The 26,590-nt window shown below is 38.2% G+C and overlaps 1 protein-coding gene across 1 annotated transcript; it reads left to right on the top strand.

Annotated features, from left to right (window-relative positions):
* The first annotated feature begins 232 nt into the window (after positions 1 to 232).
* Positions 233 to 21,428, top strand: LOC135405114 (heterogeneous nuclear ribonucleoprotein K-like). The gene is made up of 16 exons (XM_064639822.1): positions 233 to 250; positions 2,910 to 2,981; positions 3,091 to 3,170; positions 4,026 to 4,123; positions 5,726 to 5,782; positions 7,226 to 7,269; positions 8,204 to 8,276; positions 8,867 to 8,980; positions 10,016 to 10,144; positions 10,621 to 10,928; positions 11,264 to 11,318; positions 17,423 to 17,473; positions 19,321 to 19,342; positions 19,417 to 19,499; positions 19,944 to 20,113; positions 20,892 to 21,428. Exons 3-16 carry the CDS (start codon positions 3,122 to 3,124, stop codon positions 20,923 to 20,925), a joined length of 1,287 nt encoding a protein of 428 aa, XP_064495892.1. The 5' UTR covers positions 233 to 250; positions 2,910 to 2,981; positions 3,091 to 3,121; the 3' UTR covers positions 20,926 to 21,428.
* The last annotated feature ends 5,162 nt before the right edge of the window (positions 21,429 to 26,590 follow it).

Genomic DNA, 26,590 nt, shown 5'->3' with positions numbered 1-26,590 from the left:
CTGCTCTCTGCGAACAACCCCCAAAAAACCCGCGCAACTCCACAACCAATTGGAGGTGTAGCGCCCCGCGCGGCTTTAAGCATCGCAAGAACACTACCCGCCTCCTCTGGTGCTAGGGAACAAGCAGAAGGCGGGGTTTTCGCAGACGCCATTTTTTCAAAAAAACCCCTGAGGTCGCTCTCGTTCTCCTTTACTACCTTTCATTGTCTCCACTGTTCCTGTCGCTCTTCTCGTGGCTCCTGTCAGGCAGGTAAAACAAACAACCCAGGCACACTGCGGCGGTGTAGGATGGATGGTACCCCTCTCCTCGTGACGCTCAAGCCTGTCTCGCTGTAGTCCACACGGAGGGCGGGGCGAACTAGAGGCCATCCTTGCCCTGACGGGCAGCTGCCTTACCCAACGGGGCCGCAGTGGGCCCCCACGGGGGAGAGGAGGAGGAGGTGGTTGGGCTAGTCGTCTGGCGGTGCTGGTGGATTTGCGTGTTGGTAGTGGGAGCTGCTCACCTTTTTCTCTCGTACGTGGTGGGTGCAGGTAAGCGCGGTTCAGAGGGGGTTTTGCTTGCGCTGGGGGTGGGGTAGGGGGGATGAGTTAAGCCGGGCTGAAGGAAGTGAAGCTGTTGATCGTCCCCCTCTCGGCCCTGCTGTATGACACATAAATGCGGGAGGCCTGAGTCGCCGCCGGGCCCCAGGATTTTCGTGGACTCTCGCAGGGACAGTGCTCTTCCCCGCTGGCGGGGCTCCGGAATTGGGTAGGTCCGGGGACTGCTGCGTGGAGAAGGAGGGGGCCGGGAGTGACTCCTCCTTAGCTAGCGTGGTTTGGCGCAACCTGCGGACCCGAGGAGCCACATCTATTCTAAGGGAAGGGCGAAAAGGATGATCTGTGTCTGCCAGCAGCCGTCGCGCCTTGGCGGCCTTAGTGTAAGCATGGCGGCCCAACCAGTTGCGGCTCCCGGAGTGGCGATGTGGTGGAGGCAGATTGCACTAGCGGGTGCGCCCTAAGGCGGGGGGGGCGGTCGCCGCCGCATTCTAGCGCCTACCCTGAGTAACTGTGGATGGGGTGGTGAGTTTTGAGGAATTATGGTGGGCAGAGAGGAAGAGGAGTGAGGGCATTCTCTGCCGTGGCCTGTGCGGAAGCAGCCGTGCCAAAACGATTGGGGAGCGCTCTGCAGCAGGGCCTGCTTTTAGGGGAGACCGGAGTTCTCGTGGCGGGGCTGTTGCGCTCTGTTGGCTCTGATTGAGCTCGGGTGAGTGCCTCTGAGTGCCTCCTTTGTGTCTCCCTAGTCATAGTGGGGGAAATCTTGTGACCGCGTGGTGATAGTTTTTCGGCTCACGGCTCCGCCTAGCAATGGGTAGGCGCCATTACAGCAGCCGCCATTTCTGCTGGTCCCCGTCACCGCGGAGGTGGGTCTCGGACTGCGGGGGTTATATAACGGCGCCTTTCCCCCTCCCACTTAGGGAGTGAGTTGGGATTTCGAACGCTCGGCGGCTGGCTGGTTTTAGAAGCTGTGCGAGAGGTAAAGGTGAACGTCAGCCCAAGCACTGCTGGCGCGTGGGCTGCGGAAGGGGAGGTGTCCGGGCGGGAAGGACCGTTTGTCCCGGAGGAAGTGAGGTAGAGACGCGCCGGCATCTCCTAGCCCTCTACTCATGTCCGTGACTGCTTTATCCTTTCGATGTTTTCAAAACATTGCGTGAGCCAATTTAATCCCCCAAACTCGATTTACACAACAGAGCATAACTACTTGAGAGCATCTTGTTCTTCCCCCCGCAGCTCTAGAACTTTTGGGAGGGTGGTAAATAGAATAGAGTCTGGAAGGGTTAGCCATTTGAACCTGGTGAAATTTCTCTTCCTGCCCCCATCCCCGCGTTCTAGCAGCGTCTGTTTTGAGACTTGGCTATTCTTCAGGCGGTGCTTTTCTATTAGGGGCTTGGAAATACTGGCATGTGCTGGGAAGGCAGTCTCTCAGCAGCAACTGTAAAAGAGTGCATGCCTACCCGGCAGTGCTTGCTGTTAGCCTGCAAAAACAGGGTAACTTACAAATTAACAGATGATTGAAAGGATGTTTTAAAAAGTTTAACGTATCTCGCTTTTTCTTCGTGGATACGTGTGTCAACCGTTTGTTCAGGCTATGAAAGTTGAGCAATACAATCCAAGGGGGGAAGATAGCGTTCTTTGTTTGGCTGTTATCGGTACAAATTAATTTTTTAAGACAATAAGGTGCAAAATTTTTCTGCCTGGACTTCTAATTTGTTTTACAAGTATTCTCACGTGGACTTAGCAAAAATAGATCTTGAAAGAGGTACCTGTTTCACAAGGTCAAAAAAGGTTGCTTTTGACATTCTTCATGCATGTACGCAGAGGTTATACATTACAGTGTGCTATTTTTAACAGAATTTTTCAAGTGTGGCTTGTGTGTAATTTTTTGTTCATCTGTTATATTGAATGGAAGGCATGCTAGTAAGTTGATAGAAAACTTATTATGATCACCAGCATTAATTTTATAACTTTTTAGTCTAAATTGTTTAGTCTAAATATAGAACTAGCAATTAGCAGATTGAAACATAGGGTCTCTTAAAAAGGAAATTCAAGGTATATATTATATAACATCCTAAAAGTAGGAACCAGATAATTATTCACTTTAAATATCTGAAAATCATTTTCAGTAAATGTGATTCCTTAAAACTAGCAAATGCTTGAAAACTTAGCAAGTTTGAAATAATTCAGAGTGTAATTGTGTGTCTGTAAGCTTTTGTACTTCATTATTATTTCTCTTCTTAGTGATGTATTTGGCCTTGTTTTCTCATTTGTAAAGAAAAGCTTTGCAGCAAAATCTCAGGTCAAAGCCCCATTTTCAGTTGTAGCAAGAATCATACCTGTAAGTGAACAGAGCCTGATCTATGCTGTTTTCATAGGCTTCTGAAGCAGTAGGGTTTTGATCCCACCCAGAACACTTGAGTTTTGCTCTGCAAGTGTATATAAAACTGGTAAGTTCTAAAAGCAGGCATCTCTTTTTGCTTTTCCCATTAGTATGATGCACAATTAGCTTTTTTCCCCCACAAAATAATGTACTAGTTCTTTTTTATTCTGCAACAGGTTTCATCTTCACTCCTAAGAATAAGAGGTAATGGAGACTGAACAACAGGAAGAGACCTTTACCAACACAGAGACAAATGGTAAATTTTTTAAAGGGCTATTTTATTTTGGGGGGATTAATTTTTTTGAGTCTTGGTATTTCAAACTATTTTGGAATGCTTTAACTTTATCATGTTTTCTTTAATCTTTTAAGTGTCCTGTGTGGTTTTATGTGATTTTTTTATCATGAACGCGTAATTTTTCTGTGGGAGTATTTTAGACATTGTTTAAGTATCTAAAAGTTATAAGTAAAAGATTCAAAAATATTTGATAGCTAAATGCTCAGTACTTGTATGGAAAATGCGATCGTGTAAAAATACTGTCAGGCATATCTATTACTGCATTTTATTTATTGCAGTTATTACTTTGAAGGAATGTGTGTGTATATATATGTGAAATATATCTAAATATTAGCTAAATGAAAAACCTTTTGGACATAATTAGTGAAGAAGACTTAGAGCATTAGTATTGAGTTGACTCAGACCAGTTTTTCAAAGTAATTTGAAATACTGCTTTCCTACTGTTTCACCAGTATTTCAGTATTGGACAAACTACTTTTGATCTTATGGGCTTTAAGGTTTTCCCAGTTGTAAAAGAAATACTAAGTAGGTGATGCAGCACTGTTGTAAACAACGTTGTAATTTTATTCACTAACTTTGCAAAATTCTCATTCCAACTGTAGTTCATAGATTTGAATGAGTCTTCAATAATTAATTGATATGTAGAGTGATGTTTCTGTGCTATATATACTCAGGGTAGATGTCAGAAGTTAGCACTGGGCTAATAGCAGGGAATGCTTCACTAGGAATACAGTGCATAGCTTGATATACAGTTTTATCATGACTTAATAAATTAAATATATATTTGTGTTTTCCCCTCTACGGACCTGTCTACAGGCAAACGTCCTGCAGAAGATATGGAAGAGGAACAGGCCTTCAAAAGATCTCGGAATACAGATGAGATGGTTGAATTGCGCATCTTGCTTCAAAGCAAAGTATGCATTTTCAGTATCACTCTGTTCCTGCTTATTACCATTGCTTAAGACCATGGTAGCAGTGTATGTTTGTGGTGCATGTTTAGAAAGAATGTGTGCTTTATTTAAAATAACTTATTAGGAATATTTGTAAGCGTGATAGTAGAAGTGTATCACAATGGTATTACCTTCAATATTTTTTTTCAAGGATGAGTCTAATGATCTATGGGACTTCTCTGATTTAAAAAAAAAATGCATTAATTGAAAAAATAAATAAAAATAAGCCAATTCTCATGTTTAGGTAGAACGTAATTGTTTCCAGAGGACCGGCTGTGTATTAGTCTTTAGAAAGCAATCAGTTTAAAGAATGATCAGCTTATGATTGTAAATTAAATATGAGAGGCAAGATGAGGACTTCCTCAAGATTTTAGTAATTTTCCCAGATTTAGTAAATCTACATGTATCAACAGGAGGAAATAAGGGAATAATGTTTCACGGATTGCAATTGCTTCATTGACTAGTATAAATTGTCACAGTAAAATTGCTGTTTATGAATCTCCTTTAGTGTTTCCAGTTGTTGCAGATGTTTGTGCTGTCTGGAGTAACTCAGTCTTTTGTGTCGGGGTAGGGGAATGTTACCTTAGCTCTACATGGCATTTCTGATGAATAGTCAAGTTATGTGGAGTGCTGCAAAATATTTGTGGTGCTGTTAGCATCATATATGAACTGCATAGTAAAAGCAATAATTTTGCATGTGGTTCTTGAAATAGTCTGGTAAGAAATTAGTTTTACAATTGCCCCTCTTGAATATCTGAGTTTATTCCCGTTGATTTTAGCAACTGGAGAGTAGCGATTGTTTATATTGGCTTTACATTCTTCAGACCGTATCTACTTGAGTGGTCAGTTGAGTCACATAGGCTTCAATCAAAAGCAGCATTTGGAATTATCAAATGTTTGGAGTGGGAAAGTGAAATTTGCAAACATTAAAAAAAAAGTGATCAAATAAATTGGCAAAATCCTTGATCTACATAACATGCATGAAATCCCATAAGATATTTTTTCAGTCATACTCTGAGATGGTTGGGGCCCTGAGCAACCTGATCTAGCAAGTGGCATCCCTGCCCATGGCAGGGGGGTTGGAACTAGATGATCTTTAGGGTCCCTTCCAACCCAAACCATTCTATGTTAAACATGACAGATACCAGGATAGACCTCTGTGGTACCCCACTTCTTACCAGCCTTCAGGTGCGGTAAGATCCAGTAACTTACCAATCATCTAACCAGGTTTTTATTCATCTGCTTGTCCAGCTATGATTCTATGAGAATACAGGTAGAATTGCCTAGAAACTTAAAATTGAAATTGTATTGCTGAGTATTTTTATGTCTTTCCAAAGTTCAGTGATAAGAGCTGTATTGACTTTTTTTTTCCCCCCATGGTAAAACCATGTCAGTTTATGTTTTGATTTAATTTGAACCTTTCAAAAGCAAAACAAGCCCCACCCCGCCCCTAAATGCATCCCTCAAGGTAATGCAAAAATAGACACATTGTTCTTAGTCTTCGGTTCAAAAATGTAGTCCGTGTGCTGTATTAGCATAACATAGCTTCTGAAAACTATTTTCCAGAATGCTGGAGCAGTGATTGGAAAAGGTGGCAAAAATATTAAGGCACTTCGTACAGATGTGAGTATACATGAGTTTGAATTAATTTAACACCAATTCTTTCAGAGCATTGCATTGAAAACTTGATTGCTTACATTTCTGGAAATTGAGAAATTCAAACCTAGACAACAATAATCTAATTATAAACCATTTATAATTGTTAGAGGAGATAGCTTTAATTTTTAAATTTGTGTTTTAATTAAAGCCCAGCTCAAGTTATGTGGGAGGAGAGGTTTATATGAAACCTCTTTGCTTTCAAACAGGGTACCTCTAAATTACACACTTTAAATAACATCTTTAATTAGAAATATTGGCAAAGCTTAAAACTCATAACTATAACATTTCCCATATATGTGAATCAATTTATAATTGCTATTAAAAACTATTGCTGGTGGCTGCCTTAACCCAGTGATAAAAGAATTCTTTAACTTCCTTTAAAAAGAAAAAAACCCAAAACATAACAATCCATTTGGTTTTACTTTAACAGTGTGGACATAAAGCACAAAAACATTTATGTTAAGGTTGCATGACTTAAATACAGATATAGAACAGTAAAGAAACGTTCCATTTGGAAGCATTTTTAAGTGGTCATGACTTATTTACCTATTCATATTTTATATGGGTTGACTCTTTTGATTAGACATGTTCAGCATAAATGTTATGTATTTATAAAACTTGGCAATGCTTCTTAAATTCCATTTGTTTACACTCATGTACTTAGCCTTGGCTACAATTTTGGCAATTTTTTTCAAGTAAGACTGTATTCAACACAATATTTGCTAATATATCATCACAGAATCAGTTCCATCTAAGTTCACAAACTTTAGCAACCAGAATTGAGGATTAAGCTGAAATGGTCAGGAATCATATGTACACTCACTAACTTTGGCAGCTAGGGGCTTTTTTGTTTAAGTAAATAAACACATCACCTTAGTCCAGATCATTTAACTGGTCTGGAATACTAACTTTCCCAACTTGCCCAAGGTTTCAGTAATATGGATCTCAACAGTTTTTGTGCCTACGTTTATGAGATGGCCTGCTACTGAAACATCATTATGTTAAAACATAGTTTAGTCAGATAACTCATGAAGATCCATACTGTTAAGCCATAGTCAATGTAGCAATCCATTATTGTGTTAGTCTTCAGAACAACTTAAACTTGCTTCATTAACTGAGAGTAATAAGTATAGTTTGTATTAAATTAAAATTTATTGCTTTTCCCCCTTTTCCCTCTCCTTGTTTTTTTGGCCATATATCTCCGTTACCCATGTACTGGATCGACTTGCCCCTGCGTTGCCCACCATGACATGACGTTGGCCCATCCGCCCCTGAACGCCCATGTGAAAACCCTGGTTGGCTATGCCCAAAAATGTGCTCGTTGCCAAACGGGTACCATACTTGACAACTTCTGATTGAATGCCCATGCCCAATGCCAACATCCACGAACGCCAATGACCAATGCAGTACAATGCAAGTGTTTCAGTCCCAGACAGCAGTGGCCCCGAGCGGTATGTCCCAACAGTTTATGCCTCACTGCCTAATTAGAAAGAGAGAAATGTATTTTATTACCTGCCTTTGATATAATTAAATAGCATCCCCTTATAGACCATGTATTGTTTTTTTAAAGTTTTCTGTCTTATTTTCCCCATTAAGTCTTTTTGTCACTGAACTTTTACGTGAGTTGGCCACCCAAACAATCCACTGATTTTATTTCAATAGAAAAAGAACAGCTTCAAGTGTTGTATATTCACTGCATTATAAATCAAACTGTTTCAAGAGTCTCTTGCTCTGGTCTTTGTGGCCCACCTTTTCTCCCACCAGCATTGTCTGTTCATAATTATTTTTGATAAAATACTAACTCTAGTTTGCTTTTCTTCTCATTTGTGTTACATTTCTTTTTGTTTGTGGGGTTGGTTTTTTGTTTTGTTTTTTTTTCCCCTTGTATTTATATTCCATTTTTTGCAGAGCCCATTAGTAATCTAATTTCTAGCTGGTGTCTCAACCTTACTGCAGATATAATGTTGACCACTTACATATCCCCACTTTTTCTACAGAAAGGTGTGCTAGTTTAACCAATATAATGGCAAGGGTATACTAAATTAGTGGTGATGGGGAAAGTGAATATTCACTCATACTTGCAGTTCTGCGTCGATTTCTTGCCTGCTTAATCTGTCTGAGCCCTTTCAAAAGCTTTCATGTGCTCTCTCATTCTCTCTGCAAGATCTATCTAGCCTTAAATTCATCATGCATATATATTCGGCATAAACAAAGATGCATGTGTTGTAAATCCAGTGAACAGCTTTACTTTAAATGGGGAATATTAATTGTAAGTTCTTCTGTGTAGTCAATCTTGTTAGAATTTTGTATATGATTATGACTACTAAACTTATTTCTGCTACTTTCCACCTTCTCCATGTTTTCTGACACTATGGCCTCTAACAGTATCTTGAGTATAAGTGCAGATACAGAGACAATTGGAGAAATCTTGAAGAAGATTATCCCTACTTTAGAGGAGGTATGTCTCTTAGATTTGATTCTTTTTCAGAGGTGTAAATTTAGATTTTAAAACAAGATAATTCTAGATGACTGTGTGCTATTTTTGATATGGTAATTTAGAAAGTAAAACCCAGCCTTTTTTAAAAGAAGGCCTATAGCGCTCAATGTATGTCTTGGCATTTTTTTTGGTAGTGGACAGAGACAATTTCTTCTTAGAAAGTTAATATTTGGAACAGCCTCCTCCCCTTCAAAACACCTGTTTCCTGACTTGTTTAGTTCCCAAATTGAAGTAGCTCTATTGTAATTTCCATTCTGCCTTTGCTTTGTAATCAAGTGTGTTGCACTGTTGGATATATTAAAATTTTATACAACAACAATATTAATAAAAGGAATAAGGAAAGCTAATTTGATGTCACCTCGTGTTGAGGCAAAGTACTTAAAAATATGTGATTTTTATTGTAGCAAATACAGTATTACAGTTCAGCAGTAAATTAAGTCATACCATGCTGTTTGGAGAAAAATCTTAACAAAGAAAACCAAAATTAGTATTTTGATTTTTCAGTTATTTTTTCCCCTGACTAATATTTTATTCTTGTATGCATCTTACAGTATCAGCACTACAAAGGTAACGACTTTGACTGTGAATTAAGACTTCTAATTCACCAAAGTCTAGCAGGAGGAATTATTGGTGTTAAGGGTGCTAAAATCAAAGAACTCAGAGAGGTACTGTTTCCTATTCTTTCCAGAGTCTGCTTTTATTCTATTAAAAAAAATTAGATTTTTGTGTTCATAAACAGTGAGTGTAAGCATCGTCTGAGACTTATGATCCTTCAGAACATATTTCATACATGAAGTGGCTGTTGGGGATAAAACCTAGAACGTCTTATAAATCTTTTAAGCATATTAACAGTAATCTTTAAAAATAAAAGATACTTTTTAAAATTAAAATGCCATTTATCACTCCTTCTGGAATGAACTGCTGAATAGACTGTTGGTGGTGTTGGACATGGAAAATGGTTTAGCGTGGATGCATCTCCATAAACTCTTAATGATGATAATTTAATAGATATTCAAATATTGCTATAAAAAAGTAGTGTGGGGTGGGTTTCTCTTGGAGATTTGTTTGTTTATTTTTTTGTTTGTTGTGGGGTTTTTTAAGTTTCACTTCCTTGACGACCACTGTTTCCTTTGTGAAGGAATGAGGTTTTGTTTTTAAAAGCTAGTGGTCTCTATCAATCTGTAGTGGTTTTTTCTATCCTTTCCTCACATTGTGTCAAAAGCAATTCCAGGTCAGTTTAGGTATAAGCTACTATTTGTGTGGACTGAGGGGAAAGCAAGATGACTAGACATAATCCTGGCAACATTGCTGTCTTGGATCCAAAGAATGTTTTTATGACATATGAAGGTTTATATAACCTGTAAGCTTACAATGAATATGTGGTCCTTTTGCTCATATTTGATTAAATGACCATGTAGATGAGCCATAATTGAAAGATTTCAAAAATTTTTCCTTTTCACTAGCATTTCATACAAACTGATGTCATTGCAGGTCTTAGAAATGTAATATCCTAAGATTAAATTTGTTGTAAGAACTCAGAAGCCAAGCATTCACTTAAAATGACTAGAAGTTTAATGATTTTGTTTGATCATTTCTTTTAAAATATGTGTCTTACCTATTTTGATTTAAATAAGTTTATAAAATTGTTTAAAATACTTTTATTTGAAGGTTTTGGGGGTTGTTTTTCTTCTCTTCGACAGAACACTCAAACCACCATTAAGCTCTTTCAAGAATGTTGTCCTCATTCCACTGATAGAGTGGTGCTTATTGGTGGAAAACCTGATAGAGTTGTGGAGTGTATCAAGATTATCTTGGATCTTATCTCTGAGGTAATGTGTCTTAAACTTATTCTTTCATTGGTATGCATGAAAGTCAGGATGATTTGGCTGGAAAATTATATCTTTCCATTTCTATTTTGAATTCGGTGTCTCTTCTTCAGTAACAAAATAAGCATTGGACTGTTAGCACCCTTTGAAATTATTCCTGTCTGCTAGAATTGGAGTGTACCTTATTGGAGAGAGAAAACATTTTTGGTTCCAAGGGACTTAGTCATGCTTTACATGTCAGTAAAATAAGAAAATTTAAATTGGGGAGAAATTAAGACAAAGTTACGTGACATCCATCAATAACAGCCGTTTCTCTATCATAGTTAAGCTCTCAGGAAGCATATCACCATCCCTGCCTTGCTTATCAGCATTGCAAAATAAAGAACATATTCAGCATGTATGAATTCATATTTATACATTTAATATATTAGTTTAATGAAATATATTTTTTTTTTGTTTTATGTGTATGTGTGTCTTAGTCTCCAATTAAAGGACGGGCCCAGCCTTACGATCCCAATTTCTATGATGAAACGTATGACTATGGTGGCTTTACAATGATGTTTGATGATAGAAGGGGACGTCCAGTAGGCTTTCCAATGCGTGGAAGAGGAGGCTTTGATCGAATGCCTCCTGGTCGTGGCGGACGACCTATGCCTCCATCAAGAAGAGATTATGATGATATGAGCCCTCGCAGAGGACCTCCACCACCTCCGCCAGGTCGTGGTGGCAGAGGTGGCAGCAGAGCTCGTAATCTTCCTCTTCCTCCTCCACCACCCCCTCGTGGCGGGTAAGCTGTTGCATAAATGCATTGTACAAAACTCAAGTTGAGTAACATTTACTGAATTGTGGTCATGTTTCCAGGACTTGTTTCACGCTCCATGTTAGTAGTGATTATGCAGGATTGAGTGTGCATTGCACCAGAAAATTTTGAAAAATATTTGAATTAAGTTATTTCTGCAGTATTATCAGGACTAATAGTTCTGTAACTTTATTTTATGTCATTCAGAACTAGGCCAAAGCATTCAGAAATTCATAATTGTGTGCAAATCATTAAAACTTGAATTAGAATATATAAACTAGTTTATAACATGAGTCATGTGCTGCTACTTTTTCTCATTTTAGGGATCTTATGTCTTATGATCGAAGAGGTAGACCTGGAGACCGTTATGATGGAATGGTAGGAGTTAAAATTCGTTTTGTTTAGTAAATACAGTTAGCACTTTGAATATCTAAGGAAACTGTTCTTGAATACGTACTTTTAAGTGTGGGGCATGTGTGCTTCTGATAAACTTTGATATCACCAAAATGTTTTGGCCATACAAATGGTCTCCCCAAGAATACGACTGTTTGGGGTATAAAGAGTATTTGGGATGTGATCATCTGTGTGGTTTTGGTTTGCGGGATTTTTTTTTTTTGGTTGGTTGGTTTTCCCACCTACCATCAACAGTGGAATAGAAAGTTGGTAGAGCACAGTCCCTTCAGGTTTTATTACCCAGACCTTCTTGTAGACTGTTTCTTTTTAATCAGAGTGACAGAAATAAGAATTGAGAGGCTTTTCAGATTGAGGAAACATCTGTTGGAAAACATTGTTCTGACACGCTAGCAGAATTTGAGAACATGAATAATATCTTTAAAGAGCTCTAGTTGGTCTGGCAGATGATTGCTTTTTCAATTCAGTTCTTGTCTTTATGCCGATTTCTGTCTGCAAAAAAATCTACTGTAATTTCAAATGTTTTGGAGCCAGGACCACTGATAAGTTGAATTTTAAATGAAATTAGGTACATTTCAACCATGTTTGGGGGATGGGGAGAATTAAAAAAGGCTTAAAGATTACTCTTCCATGTTGTACTCTGAAATGTGACTTCCTGATAGTCATTTATTGTATCCTTTTTCCTGGAAAGAGAAATCATAGGTATCCGGGAGGTAAACCTCTGGTTAACAATCTTTTTTCTTTTTTTTTTTTTTCCCCTCCTCTGATTCTGTTTGGCCTCTTCCTTAAGATGACAGGTTAGATGAGATTATTTTATTTTAAATGAATGGAAGAGAAAGAAGAGGAACTATGAAATGGGCTACCTAAATGAGATTTACACATTGCCATCTCCTAGGAGGAAGAGGCAATTACTTCCAGTAACATACTGGAAACACATATTAAAAGAATGTCAAAATTGAGGCATCAGAAGCCTATCAGAAATATTGAAAGGAAAGACTTGCACTTAAAATTACCAAAACCAGACACCCCCCCAAAAGTAAACAAACCCACAACAAAACAAAAAACCCCACAACATAAAACCAGCAAGTTGTCTATGCTACTCAGGATCTTAAGAAACTAGAAGTCATGAACTAGACCTCTAAGATCACTTATTCGTATTTTCATGTTTTCAAAGTTCAGGTTTTGTGTTTTCGTATTTGCAGCTGGTAAAACCAATGTTAGGGCATATAAACAGAGCAGTCTGCCCTTCCTTGAATATATAGTTGAGCACAGTCTTCAGCTTGGGAAATAGTGTGTTCTAGTTCTGTTCCGTTCCATTTAGAATAGAAAAATCTATTTGAACTCAATTTAGTCTGACTTTGATCAGGCTGACCTTGGCTTTCTTGACATGACTTTCTACAAATAAATGGGAGTCACCTCTGCTCTTTTTCCATGTTCTGAAAAGCAATTCTATTTCCTCTTCACAGTAGAGCCGCTCATGGCTTTGACTGCTTTATGCATGAGTTTTATAGCCTGCCTACAATGAGGACTGCTTTCTGACACAAATCATATTTAATTTTTAGTTTTAGTTAACCATAGTCCCAGTATCCTTAACTGTATAAACACATGAGAAGTCTTTCCATGGATTGTGAGGCTAAAGCGTGAAGTGTCATGCCAAAAATATAAGGTCTTGAACTACTATGTATTTCATGTAGAAACCATTCTCTAGCAAAACATTTAAATTAAACCAACATCATTGTGGTTTGTGAAGTAATGCATGGAAAAGGCTACTTTCAGAGAGCAGGACTGCATTTTACATAAATGCATTAAAAGGCAAGAATAGAGTCTCTTTCAGGACCAACATCTTGGAAATGCTGAATCTACAGAAATCCTCATTTTCTACCAGTTCTCTAAAGGTGGGAAAGTTCAGTAGTTCAAGACTCGTAAGATGGTGAACCAAGACTGGGTGGTGAAACTTGAATTTTCTGAGATGTAACGATACTGACAGCCTTGTAAATTTAAAGATGGGAGGAAAAAATAATTGTGTGTGTGTATATATATATATATAATCTATTCCGAAGCATTTTACTGAAAAACATACATGGATTGTTTCTCTTATTTACAGAGGTATATATTTTAGGCTGTAAGTACTCCAAATCAAATGCCTAGGGACCATAATGGCTAATTTGATATCTGAGAAAACATGAATACATTTCCGCTATTTCTTTTTTAACACCCCCATCCCCATGGGTGCTTCAGATATACAAATGCACAAAAGCATACCGGGGAAAAAATAAGGTGGAGAAGTACATATAAAGCTATTTAATCCCCCTCTCCCCCTTTTTTTTGTTTTAATGGTCAATTCCTAATGCTTTCAAAGTATTTTTAAATTGGAGTTAATTGAGAGCTCAATCAGAATGTGTGTTGTGTAGTGTATGTTCAGATCTCTAATCTGGTTTTCCTCATTTAAATGATTCCTACTACTTAATCATTATATATATATATGTGCATATACACATCTGTATTAGCACTTCAATAAAGGTACATACCCTAAAAAAATATTAAATATACTTCATGTTTAAATAGATTTGATGTTAAGGAGCATGTAAAAAAAACCCCAAACCCACCACCCAAACAAACAAAAACAACAACAAAAAAACCCAACGGTGAAGGAAAGATGTTTGACACATTTATCTACATAAATACTCAAATTAACAAAATTTCAAATTTCACTCTTCTGGGCCAAGGAATTTGCCATCAGTTAGGACTGCATGCATATTTTTCAATTGCATGTAAAAGGCAATAAATTCTTATTAATACTAATTGCTTTGTTTTATCCAGTTATTGTTTCATTTGGTTTTGATTTCATTTCCATTGGTTATCAGTCATAGCTAGCACAAATGAGTCTGTAGAGAAGAAAATTGTTACATATCTTAAGTTGTCCTGCACCTAGTATTTTAGGAACTGGTTTTAAATGAGCATTTATATTTTCATAGAATCATAGAATATCCTGAGTTGGAAGGAACCCACAAGGATCGAGTCCAACTCTTAGCTCTGCACAGGACAACCCCAAAAATCGTACCATGTGCCTGAGAGCATTGTTCAAACAGTTCATGAACTCTGGCAGGCTTGGGGCTGTGACCACTTCCTTGGGTTCCAGTGCCCAACCACCCTCTGGGTGAAGAACCTTTTCCTAGTATCCAGCCTAAACCTCCCCTGACACAGCTTCGTGCTGTTTCCTCGGGTCCTATCACTGGTCGCCAGAGAGAAGAGATCAGTGCCTGCCCCTCTGCTTCCTCTTGTGAGGAAGCTGTAGACTGCTATGAGGTTTCCCTTCAGTCTCCTCGAGTGACCTCAGCCATTGCTCGTATGGCTCCCCCTCTAGGCCCTTCACCATCTTCATGGCCCTCCATTGGACACTTTCTAATAGCTTTCTATCCTTCTTGTATTATAGTGCCCAAAACTGCACACAGGACTTGGAGTGAGGCCATGCTGACAAACAGTAGAGCAGGACAATCACCTCCCTTGACCAACCGGCAATGCTGTGCTTGATGCACCCCAGAATATGGTCTGCCCTTTTGGCTGCCAGGGAAGACTGTTGACTCATATTCAACTTGCCATTGACCGGGACCCCCAGATCTTTGTGATGCTGCTCTCCAGCCTCTTGGATGTTCATTCAGGGTTGCCCCATTCCCGGTGCAGAATCCCACACTTGTCCTTGTTAAACTTCATACAGTTGGTGATTGCCCAGCCCTCTAATTTGTCAAGATCTCTCTGCAGAGCCTCTCTGCTTTTGAACGAGGCAACAGCTCCTCCCAATTTAGTATCAACAACAAACTTACTTAGTATCCTTTCCAGTCCTGTGTCCATTTATGAAGATGTTAAAGAGAAGTGGCCCTAAAATGGAGCCCTGCAGAACCCCACTAGTGACAGGTTCCCAGTCTGATATCACCCCATTCACTATTACCCTCTGTGCTCAACCTGTGAGCCAATTGCTCACCCACCACATGATGTGTTTATCCAGCTGTGGGCTGGACATTTTGTCCAGAAGGATCCTGTGAGAGACAATATTGAAAGCTCTACTGAAATCCAAAAAGATTACATCAACTGGCTTCCCTTGATCAACTAGGTGGGTTACCTTGTTATAAAAGGAAATCAAGTTTGTCAAGCAGGACCTTTCCCTCCTGAAGCCGTGCTGGCTTTGACCAATGACTGCAAGGCAGTCATTGTCTGTCAGGTGTTTTTCAATAACTCCAGAATAATCTTTTCTGTAATTTTGCCAGGCACTGAAGTTATACTGACAGGCCTGTAGTTTCCAGGGTCCTCCTTCTTGCCCTTCTTGAAAATTGGGACAGTGTTTGCCAGTTCCCAGTCAACTGGGACCTCTCCAGATTCCCAAGATCATTCAAAAATCATTGAGAGAGGTCTTGTCATGACATCAACCAGCTCTTGGAGTACTCTTGGATGAATCCCATCAGGCCCCATAGATTTATGGGGATCTAGCTGGAGCAGCACATCCTGCAAAACTTCAGGGTCAACTGGGAGTTTATCATTCTCACAGTCATTGTCCTCCAGCTCAGGATACTGGGACTCCCTTAGCCTGTCATCGGTGTTGAAGACAGAGGCAAAGAAAGCATTAAACACCTCTGCCTTGTCTCTGTTCCTGTTTGTGAGGTGACCATCCTCATCCTGTAATGGGTCAATGTTATTTATGGTCTCCTTTTTGCTATTGACATATTTAAAAAACTCGTTTTATTGTCCCCCGCAGTTCTGGCAGCTTCAATTTCAGTTGAGCTTTGGCCACACGAATTTTCTCCCTACAGCGGCAAGCAGCATCTCTGTATTCCTCTCATGTTACCTGACCTTGCTTCCACTGCACATAGACTTTCTTTTTTGCCTTATTTCCAAGAGAAGATCCATGCTCAGCCAAGCTGGCCTTCTGCCTCGCCTGCTTGAGTTACAACATTTGGGAATTGCCTGCTCCTGTGCCCTTAGGAGGTGGTGCTTTTCCTTCCGTCACCAGAGATTTTAAACTCAATTGCTTTGTGGTCACTGTGGCCAAGACAGCCACCAATCACCACTTCACTCACAAGACCCTCTCTAGTAACAAGCAACAAATCACGGAAGGCGCCTTTCCCAGTCGACTCCCTTAGTACCTATGCTGTGAAGTTCTCATCCACATGTTTTAGGAATCTTCTGGACTTGTTTGTGCCAACTGTGTGGTGTTCCCAGTTAACATCTGGCAAGTTGAAGTCACCCATAAGGACAAGGGTGGTTGATTTGGAGGTGTCCCTTAGTTCCTTGAAGAATAATTCATCAGCGGTGTTGGCCTTTTCTTAGTGTGCCATTCATGTTGTGTTGCACGTTTAAATCCAGCAAAGGCCTTTGCCTTAATAGTAATTCAAGTGGATTCTACAAATTGTATTTTTATAATTCTGTTGATTTTTTTTTCCCAGCATTTGTTATAGAAGACTGAAGGAAAGAGATGCTATATATCACACTTAAAAAAAAAATTGGATTTCCAATATAATTAGGCAGTAGTAGCTGTTAGTTTAGCTGTTGGCTATATAAGATATACAGAAATTAATTAATAAAATATGAGAAGCTATGTCCTTCCTGCTTGACCCATTGTTGACATAGATATATCAATGACATTTACTTGTTTTATTAAATGCCTTTTCTGGTTTTTTTTATGCATGAGAGAAATAGAAGGGTTTGGTATCTGAGAGTATCTTTTACTATATAGTACAGTTTCAGTACTCAGAGGTAAAAAACCAAACAACAAACTGTGAGCTTTGCTCTCCCCTTAACTGTCTGACATCCTTTGTGTAAGAGGAATATCTGTTTATGCCACAGAAACAAGGGAAAAAGAAGTGTGACCAGTTACAGTTCCCTTGCAGTGAAAGTAAAAGGGAGTGAATCTTGTAACTGGTCTATATTGTGTACTTTTGAGCCTTTTTAAGTAGTGCAGAAAAATGTTTCTCTATATTGGTATGTATGTGTTTGTTTGCTAAGTTACCTATAAGCCTCTTTAACATGGACTTAATATGCATACATTTCCTCTTTTCCTTCCATTATGTTGTCCCTGGAAGATGATGCAGTGTCATGTGGATGCCTGTGATGACATGCAGCCACCAGAGTTGGTGAGTGTGCTCATGCTTTTGACTGGTTTAATAGTTTATTCTTGAGGAAAAAAAACTGAATTGGTTAAGTGATAACTGGAATTTCTTGAGATTGAACATAGTTAGTGGCAGCTTGCACCTATTGAAAAATCCCTAAAGCTGTCATTCTAACTCAGGTTATTGGCAGTTTATGTCCTGAACAGTGAATCCTATACAGGAAGTTAATGTTTCGCAATGGAAGCATGCATCAGCACAGCCAAGAAACTTTTCTGTTGTATTGTCTCTTTTGTACCCTATTTTACTGTTCTAATTTGTAACTTTCACTGTAACTCTTGCTTTTTCAGCACCCTGTAGGTGCATCTATTTAGGAATATGTTTTATGTTAACTTCATGTTGTGTTTTCCCCTGTTTCAAATAAGGAATGCTAAAAATAATTCTTTACTTATAGTTGTGGATAAACTTGTGCATTACCTATCCATATTTATTTGAAAGTATTCCATTTGATTTGTGTTTATCAAACTTCTTACTCTTAGGAGGTTTAGGAAGGAAAGTTCAAAGGGTGTCAGCAAGTGTTTATGCTGTCTAGAAGATGGCAAAGTGCCACCAAATATTAAATGTTAGTTCCTAGCTTACATAAACATTGCAGTTAGAATTATTCATCTGCTGTCAAATTCATTTGCTGTCTTGTAGTCTGGGGAGGAGAAGCAGTAGAAAGGGTCAAGAAAAGGATTCTTCATTAAAACAAGTTAGCCCAAAAAAGGCAAAATATCAGCCCTGCGCAAAATATCAGCAGAAGTAGGTAGAAGAGTACGTGTGTGGAATATGCAGCTCTGATCAGTCTCTGAATTAAGTTCTAAGCAGTGTCCTTCACTGTTTTGTATTTTGCACTCCACTACAATCTCTATAATGTTGTTTTATGGTCTGTATTGCTAAGCAAGGTGATTAAACAACACAGGTTGCTTAGAAACAGATGACAACTGGACAACTTTTTCTGAATAGCTTCCATTTTGATGTGACTCTAAAAAGCTAGCAGGTAAATATATTTTTGGAAAAAATTATTGCATTACAACTTCTGAAAAAAAGTAGTTCACGCAGGTTCCTGTATTTCAGTGATATCAGTTGAATTCTAGAGAAGCGTGCACATCTATTCTCTGCTTCTACAGGAAGATTAAAATTAGTGGTTTTGCATATAGAAGGCATTAAATTAAGCACTTGATATCAAGTACTAGTCCTAAAAATAAAAGCAGTCAGGAGTGCTGCATTGTAGTGATTTGGATTTGGTATATGATAGTTTTAGCAGAACAGTAGTTATTAGTGTCATGATTGTCCCTCCTAAGATACAAAGGATTGTAGCATAGTCTGAATGGAGAGACAAGTTATTAGAGTTGAATTGGTTTTTCCTTGAGATAATAGATGGAGTAGGAGAGTTGACAGTTACCAGGTAAATGTCTTTTCCCAAACTGAAACTTTCATTTCTCCTGAGCTGTATAGGTAGTAGTAATAAGGCTGAACTCTAATCTTTTAGTTTGAGTGTTAGTTTAATTCAAGGGTCAGGAGTAGATTAGCATCAAGAGCTGTTTACCAACTGAATTGGTAAGGTTGCTTGGTAAATTGGTATGACTGGATCTTAATGACTTATTCTTAGAGTTTTTAACAGAGCAAGCTAAGAGGTTCTTGTGAGATATTCCCCCCCTGCCCCCTTGTTCCTGGTCTGTCCTTTTCCCCACTTTGTCTTTAATGACATTTAGATTAAGGTTGTGGATTAGGATTTTTGCATAAAATTACAGTATGATACTCAAGATGAAAACATGTTAATGAATCATGGCTGGTTTTGCTATTTAAGGTTTTTCTTTCTCTTTTTCTTATAGTTTGAGGGTGGCTCTGGATATGGTAAGTTTTTATAGAGAACTTTGACATGCACTTCATTTAGTCAATAAGAGGCTTGATGCATATGTTTAAATCAGATTATTCTTACACAGGGGGCCGTGGTTCATATGGAGATCTTGGTGGACCCATCATCACAACACAAGTAACGATTCCCAAAGATGTAAGTGAAGCTGACTTGCTTTCTGCTTATATTTAAATAAATAAATAGAAAATCACAGCCTTTTCTTAGGCTATGTAAGTAAATCAAAAGTATTTGGGATGCTTGACAAGTACTTTTAATATAAAGCAAGTGTTTCTAAATCATCAATAGTTTATTCTTAAGGATATTTGGGTTGTTTTGACTTTAGAGATTGCACTGAACTTTTTTTAATTCTTAATATTCAATAATAGAGATGGTCTACGTAACTTGTTTTTACAAACACTTGGTTCTTCCGACTTTATTCCACCTGTGTTTATATAATATGCATTACAGAGACTGTTTTGAGGCTGCAAAAGAGTAAGCTTCCATTGTAACTCTTAAAACTAAATGTGGATGGAAGCTACTTGAACAGTACTGTGCAGAGAAAGTTATATCAAGAAATGAATACTTTATTTTCTCCCCTAGCTGGCAGGTTCTATTATTGGAAAGGGAGGCCAGAGAATCAAACAAATACGTCATGAGTCAGGAGCTTCAATCAAAATTGATGAACCACTAGAAGGCTCAGAAGATCGAATAATAACTATTACAGGAACACAGGACCAGATACAAAATGCTCAATATTTACTGCAGAACAGGCAAGTTGAAGCTTAATGCTGTCCTTACTGTCATTTTTAAACTGACTTCCCTACTACTACATTCTAAAGCTCTTCTCTACAGTATAGTTTTTAGAAGGCAGGATTTAAGTAACTATTGAACCTAACTTCTCTAGTGGTAGTTCTGCCTTGATTCTTTTTTCTCTGTTCTAACAAAAATAAAAAATTCCCTCAAAACTAATCTTGATGGAAGACACCTTAGCCAAGCAGTCCTCTCATTTCTCTGGTGAAAATTGCTGCAAAAAACCTACTTGTAATTAATTATATAGAACCTGTAGAAAATATAGAAGATTTCAGTCGATGTTGGTCTAGTTCTGTGTGGAAGACTAGTGATTTTGTTGTTTTTAGATAACCGACAACAAATCACAGTCTGCCATATGGCACAGACCATGCCTCTACAGGACAAGTTGAAATCAATTGGTGCTGTTATGCGGCATTTCACACCTTGCTGGCATTACTTTCTCTTCTTCCAAATATTAACAGTTTTGGACTTAGCTTGCTTAGTTTTGCTTTAATAACATGTTGACTATCATAGCATTTTTTAATGTTTAACTTGAATGTTTGGCTTTAGATTACTAATATTTAAATGTGCTTAAAATAATTATATGCCTGTAATTATTAGTTGTTAAACTTTTAAAATTATTTACTTTTAAAAGTATTGTGGATTTGTAGATTAATCTTTAAGAATGCCATTGTAAATATTGATGCGAGATGTATGGTCAATCATTCTAATATATGCTTTTTTCTTTTTCTTTTATAGTGTGAAGCAGTATGCAGATGTTGAAGGATTCTAATGCAAGATTATTTTTTCTTTTTTATAGTGTGAAGCAGTATTCTGGAAAGTTTTTCTAAGACTAGTGAAGAACTGAAGGAGTCCTGCACCTTTTTTTTTTTTTTTTTTAATATCTGCTTCTGTTTAAATAGCGAACATTCCTCTGCTTCATAGGTATTCTGCATTTGAGGTGTAGTGGAATCTGCTTTTCGCCAGATGTCATGTTTTAGTTCGTTACAAATATTTGGGGGAGGGAAAGGTTGCACAAGACTAATACTGAAATTTTGAAACAGCAGCAAAGAGCGGATTTTATTTTTGTTCAGTGGTGGTAAATCATAATGGGGTTTTTTTCTGTAACTATTGTGAACACCCTGCTTTATGTACATTGTAATTTTTTATTTTTTTTTTTGATGGGAGGGGAGAGGACTGGTTGTTCACATGTCCCTGACATCCTTTGAGGGCAGTGTGTAGAATGTAATGTTCTTTTTTAAAATGTATTTTATGAAATAAATTTAGTGAACCTATTATTGGTGGTCATTTTTTTTTTATATACGTAAGGTAATATCTAAAATAAATACACCCTTTTTCCCCCCCCACAAGAAAATGTGTAAATGAAAGTTGCTATTAAGCTTGCTCTTCTGCTTCTTTGATATAGATGGAGTTACGTGTTTTTGGCAAATTAAAGAAACAGTGTAAAAACAGTGGCTCGGCTTTGCTATTTGGAGAAAAGACTTACAAAAATATTATTGCAAACATTGCGTGAAATTTGACCTTTTTTCATGTTTTTGGTCCTCTGCAGTACATATTTATATAGGTGACATATAAATAAAATATTTTAAAACTTTGTGATGCCACTGAGTTAACAGTAGGTTAAATACACCTGGTTCTACACAGCTTGCTTAATGCAAATAACATTAAAAATAGCAGTTGAATAGCAGTTAATAAATGAATTGTACTTTTCAGAACTCTCATTTATGTAAGATAGAAATTTGTATGAATTGACAAATTAGCAGTATCTAACTTGATTTTCATTGTATACAGAACTTAAATTTGTTTGGTTTCCCTGTTGAATTCCATAGAAAATATTTGTGAGAAATTAAAAAATAAAGTACTTCTGGATATTTTTTATGTAATACCTTGGCATTTGTATATATAGTTTACAAGTTTTAATTTCACTTGCTAAATAAAATCAAAAAAAAAAGAAATTCAAAAGAACTTTGTAAATCTGACTGCGATTGATCCAGATTAAGTGGATTATTTCACTTTGGGGGAGGTTGTGTTGATACTGAAAAACAGCAGAAACAAACTCCTTAACACCAATTTGTAGGTGTTAAAAAGGGCATTTATTCAGCATGCTGGATGTTCAGAGGATAGCTCCTCTAATCGAACGTGCCAAATGACAGACAGGGCTTTTTATTACACATACTGTTTACATATTCATTAGTTATTCTTGCTTACTTAATACATATTCATTAGTTTGCTTTACATAGTCACACCCCTTTTGGAAGTCCTTCTTTGGTCCTTCCAGGTCTTCTTTGTTGTCTTGACCTCAGTTCTTGAGCGGGCACAGCATCACTGTGTTTCACCACAAAAACCGTAAAGTTTATCTTGTTTGGGTACACAGACCTTAGTTTACATCTTGTTTGAGTTACATCCCTTATCTTATTCTCTAGGACTTCTCTAAGATTATATTGTTCTTTCTTTGGGCATTCCAGGATACTGGGAGTAAAGTTTCTATTTCTCCTATCAGTGTCTTGAACATTATATTTTTCTCATATTTTTGAACCATATGAGGTAATTCCTGTCATAATAAGGAGCTACGCTTATGATATAATGGGAAAGGGCAAGGAGCTGTGACCTACTTAGCAGAGCTATAATCAATCCTTAGAAAACACCCAAAACCTGCTTTTGTCTAGGGCAAGGAGTATGCCAGTTTTCCCAGTAAATAAACATACGTGTAGAATTGGCACTTCCTTGGGAAAGGTTGAACATAAATTAAATGGAGAAATCATCAAAAAGGGTCAAACAAAAATGCAAATTAAGAAAAAACATGGGTGCAGGATTTTTTTTTCTATGCACTTCTACATTCTGTATATGGGTTTTGTTTTTAAAATATTTTAGCAGGGAAAAAGCTGCACAAGTCTATATACTGGAGAATAATGTTTTGGTTTTTCTTTTTAATGATCTGCATCTTTTAAGACACTAACCTAGTCTTACAAATAACCACCATTTTAGCTTTAGTAGGGTTTTCTTTAGGGTTTCCTTAAAACCAATCATTTATCATTTGAGATGAGCCTTAGGGATTCCTACTGTAAAGGAAGCTGTGGGTTTGGGTTTTATGTCTTATGCCTCTGTCCCTACCCCTCTTTCCCCTACTGACTTAGGGCCAAAAAACTGCTTGTCTCTTGAGGAGGACTGCTGGGGTTTTCTGCTAGGAGAGGGATGTAGGAGAATACTGATAGCACAATAGTCCTTACACTTGTACTTCAAAATAGTTTAGTAATATTGTAGAAACTGAAATAATTTTTAAAAGGCTGACTGCTATGTACAGAAACTGCTGGATTTGAAATGTAGCCCTTAAGGTATGGGTTCTGTAGCACCATTCACTGTTGGGTGCATGTTTCTGTACATTATGTCTGAAATTAACTTAAAATATCTAGAAATTATTTTTTTTAACTGCTTGGTGCATGAGTTACCAACCATTACACATTTGCCATTTTTGGCTGTGCGCATTTTAAGTAGGTTTATATGACCTCATTAAGTCAAAACCAATTTTATATTGTACAAGCAATCTACAGTTTATTTTAAGGGAATATTACTATAAAGCTGTGACCTGGTTCGTGAAACTCACTGGCAGGCACTGCTAGCACAACAGCCTACCCCAGCCGCCTCCCCCATGCCTGCCCAGTGGCAGACAATGCGATTTTTCCTGCACCGTGCTAGAAGGGCGGAGCAATGTGGCATCACCGAGGGGCTGGTGATTGTGAGTTGTGTGAGGGGTTGTCGCGTCCGTGGTAGCTGCTTTCCTGAGCCAGTAAAGGAGAAGTAGTTTTGGTCATACCACTTCTTGCTGGCTCTGACTGAAGGCCCGGCTGCAGAAGCAAAGACTGTGCTGCAGTCGGGCAATGTGAGGCAGTTAGGGGACTGGGTGGTGGGGGAGGTGTCCCTGCAAGGTGGGGAGAAGAAATGAAGGAAAAGGCAGCCTTGAAAACGTCTTCTAATGAAAATGCTGCCTTTAAAATGTTTTCTAACCCTCAGATGAGGCTGAGCATGGTGCCGTTCGTGTTACGCACACACGAGTCTGCCAAGTTCATAAAAGACAGCAGCTAGATGTCTTTGTGGACAACCTGAAACAAAGACAAAATAAAATAAAGCTTAACCATGTTAGCATAACTTTTTGAAATTTAGCATGAGTGTGACTTTGCAAAATATAACCGCATCGCAAGTAGGGGATCTGCCTAATTGTGGGTAGTTAAGATAAAGGGGAGGTAACGGCCAGAAAAAAGTGCTTCAGCATGTAAGAGTAGTAATCAATAATCTTTCAACGGAAACAGGAGATGGGTGGTGGTATAGTTGCTTGAAATAATAAGGCTTTATGTAACAACTGTATAGTAATATGTATAGGGAATAGGTAACCAAATGTATAATAAGACAGCTACAAACTGGACTTTGAACTGATTCTAAAAGAATGTATATGATAGATAAAATTTGAAACTTGCTTTCTCCAGTGTATAGAAAGCTCTTGAGTTTTGACACTTGTTGGACATGCATGTGGTGGTTCAACCCCTGCATGGCCCCAGCCGTAATAAAGGTGTGCTTTTCTATTCAGTACATACTGTGTAGAGATTCCTTTGAATCAATCTTATTTGTGACTCTGATTCTTTCTATTAAAAAGACTTTTAGAAATGTCTGTAGTCGCTTGTTCATGGCTTCCATTATTTCACCTAAAATAAATTTTGTATTTTCATGATAAATGAGAAAACCATGCTTAAACCAAGAACCCTTTGAGTCGATTTAGTAGTACTAAAGCAGCTCCACTAAATCTGAAAAAAACGTATGCTTCTGTAAACAGTATTCTAGTGTTAAGGAAACTTAACTGCAAGGACCAAAGCCCCTTCACAGCGTGCAGCTCCAGTGAGCTGACAGGTGCTCCGTTTTGTGATAAACTGAGAAAATGATTTGGGCTAATTAAAAGAAAAACAGTGTAAGGTCAATATGACCTGGAGAGAGAAAAGAAAAACAAATCGTAAAACTTAATTGGGCCCCTATAAAGACATACAACAAGTTACCTCCCTTTTACCTTGTGTAAGATTTATAGTAAAAGAATTTCCTTTAGTTAGCTGGATAATAGCACCTTTCTTAAAAATTTATAACTTTGTATAGATAACAAGCAAACATCTGTTGAATGTCTGACTTAACAATGTGTAATGTTTTTGCTTATGTATAATGAATATTCATGAATTAGCTGGAAATAAATGTAGAACAACTGTCTTCTTTGGGTGTAACAGGCGTTGGGAGTTATTGAAACCCCTGCCTGATCACCCAGAGCTGAATTTGCTTTTATCATATAATAAATTCTAATCACCCGACTCTGGGTTTCTATATATCACAGTTTGACTCCCTACATACCCCACACTCACAGAGTCAGACCAGATTTCCTTATCGGTTCCACCCCAGGTTTCCCTTATCAGAGTCTCAGACCTCTTGTTCCTTTAAGTGATTTAATCATGGTCCATCAACACAGTAACAGCCCGACCTGGGTGCCTCTGGGGAAGGACCCTGAACAAAGCAATCCCCGGGGTTTTATACCCTTAAGAGTCTGTGCACACATTCCTCATGCGTTCTTCATGTCCCTCACACATGCCTTTTGGTCCAATGGCGATATTGGGTCTGGGATCTTCTCGTTGTTTATTCGGGTTCTATAGAATCTCTGGCTGAGTCGGCCACCCGGAACTGCAAGTCTGCTTGCCCTTTGTTAGGAAAAAGGTCAGTGCTAATTCCCAGCTCTTTGCCTGGGACTCCAGCCATTTCCTGCCATTCAGAGCACAAACTGCAACTTCCACTGCAGCTGCACACCGAGCTACCTGCACTAGTGCTTATGAGAAATAAAAATACGGTTTTTATAACAAACAAATTTTAGAAAACTTATAGGCATATCGTGAAGTTGTAAGGTATCCAGTCCCCACTTGGGCCTGGTACCAGGGCTCCTTGCGACCAGGATAAGGGAATTTATAGGCAAATATAAAGCTTCCAAAAATTAAAACCTTTTGGGCCATTTGGCCAATTTTGAACACAGGGGTTTTTTCTCTCCATGGGCTAAGAACAAAGGAGGATCCATCATTTTTGACAGGGGATGCCTTGCAGCCAATTGGAAGGAGGGAAAAGCCCCTTTTCAGAGAAAAGAAACCTTTTTAGGCAAAAATGAATATATTAAACTGACCTGAAAGGGTGAGATTTTGTAGTACTATAAAATGCATGAAATTTAAATGCAAGGAGTCTTTTTCTCCCCGGGAGCTCAGTGTGAGATGAGACCCAGCATGCACTGTGAATAAAACTTTCCTTGTAGCTACATTTTTTTTTGTTTCACAGGTAATTGAATCTTTCTAAAATAAATAACAAGAAATTTCTCACAGTGCTCACTGTTGTAATTTCATAAGAAAAAAATATGTAGGTTTAGATGGAAGTTT

The sequence above is a fragment of the Pseudopipra pipra genome, chromosome W (assembly GCF_036250125.1).
Source record: "Pseudopipra pipra isolate bDixPip1 chromosome W, bDixPip1.hap1, whole genome shotgun sequence".
Taxonomy (NCBI): domain Eukaryota; kingdom Metazoa; phylum Chordata; class Aves; order Passeriformes; family Pipridae; genus Pseudopipra; species Pseudopipra pipra.
Note: the sequence above shows the minus strand (reverse complement) of the source record. Positions and strands in the feature narration are given on the sequence as shown.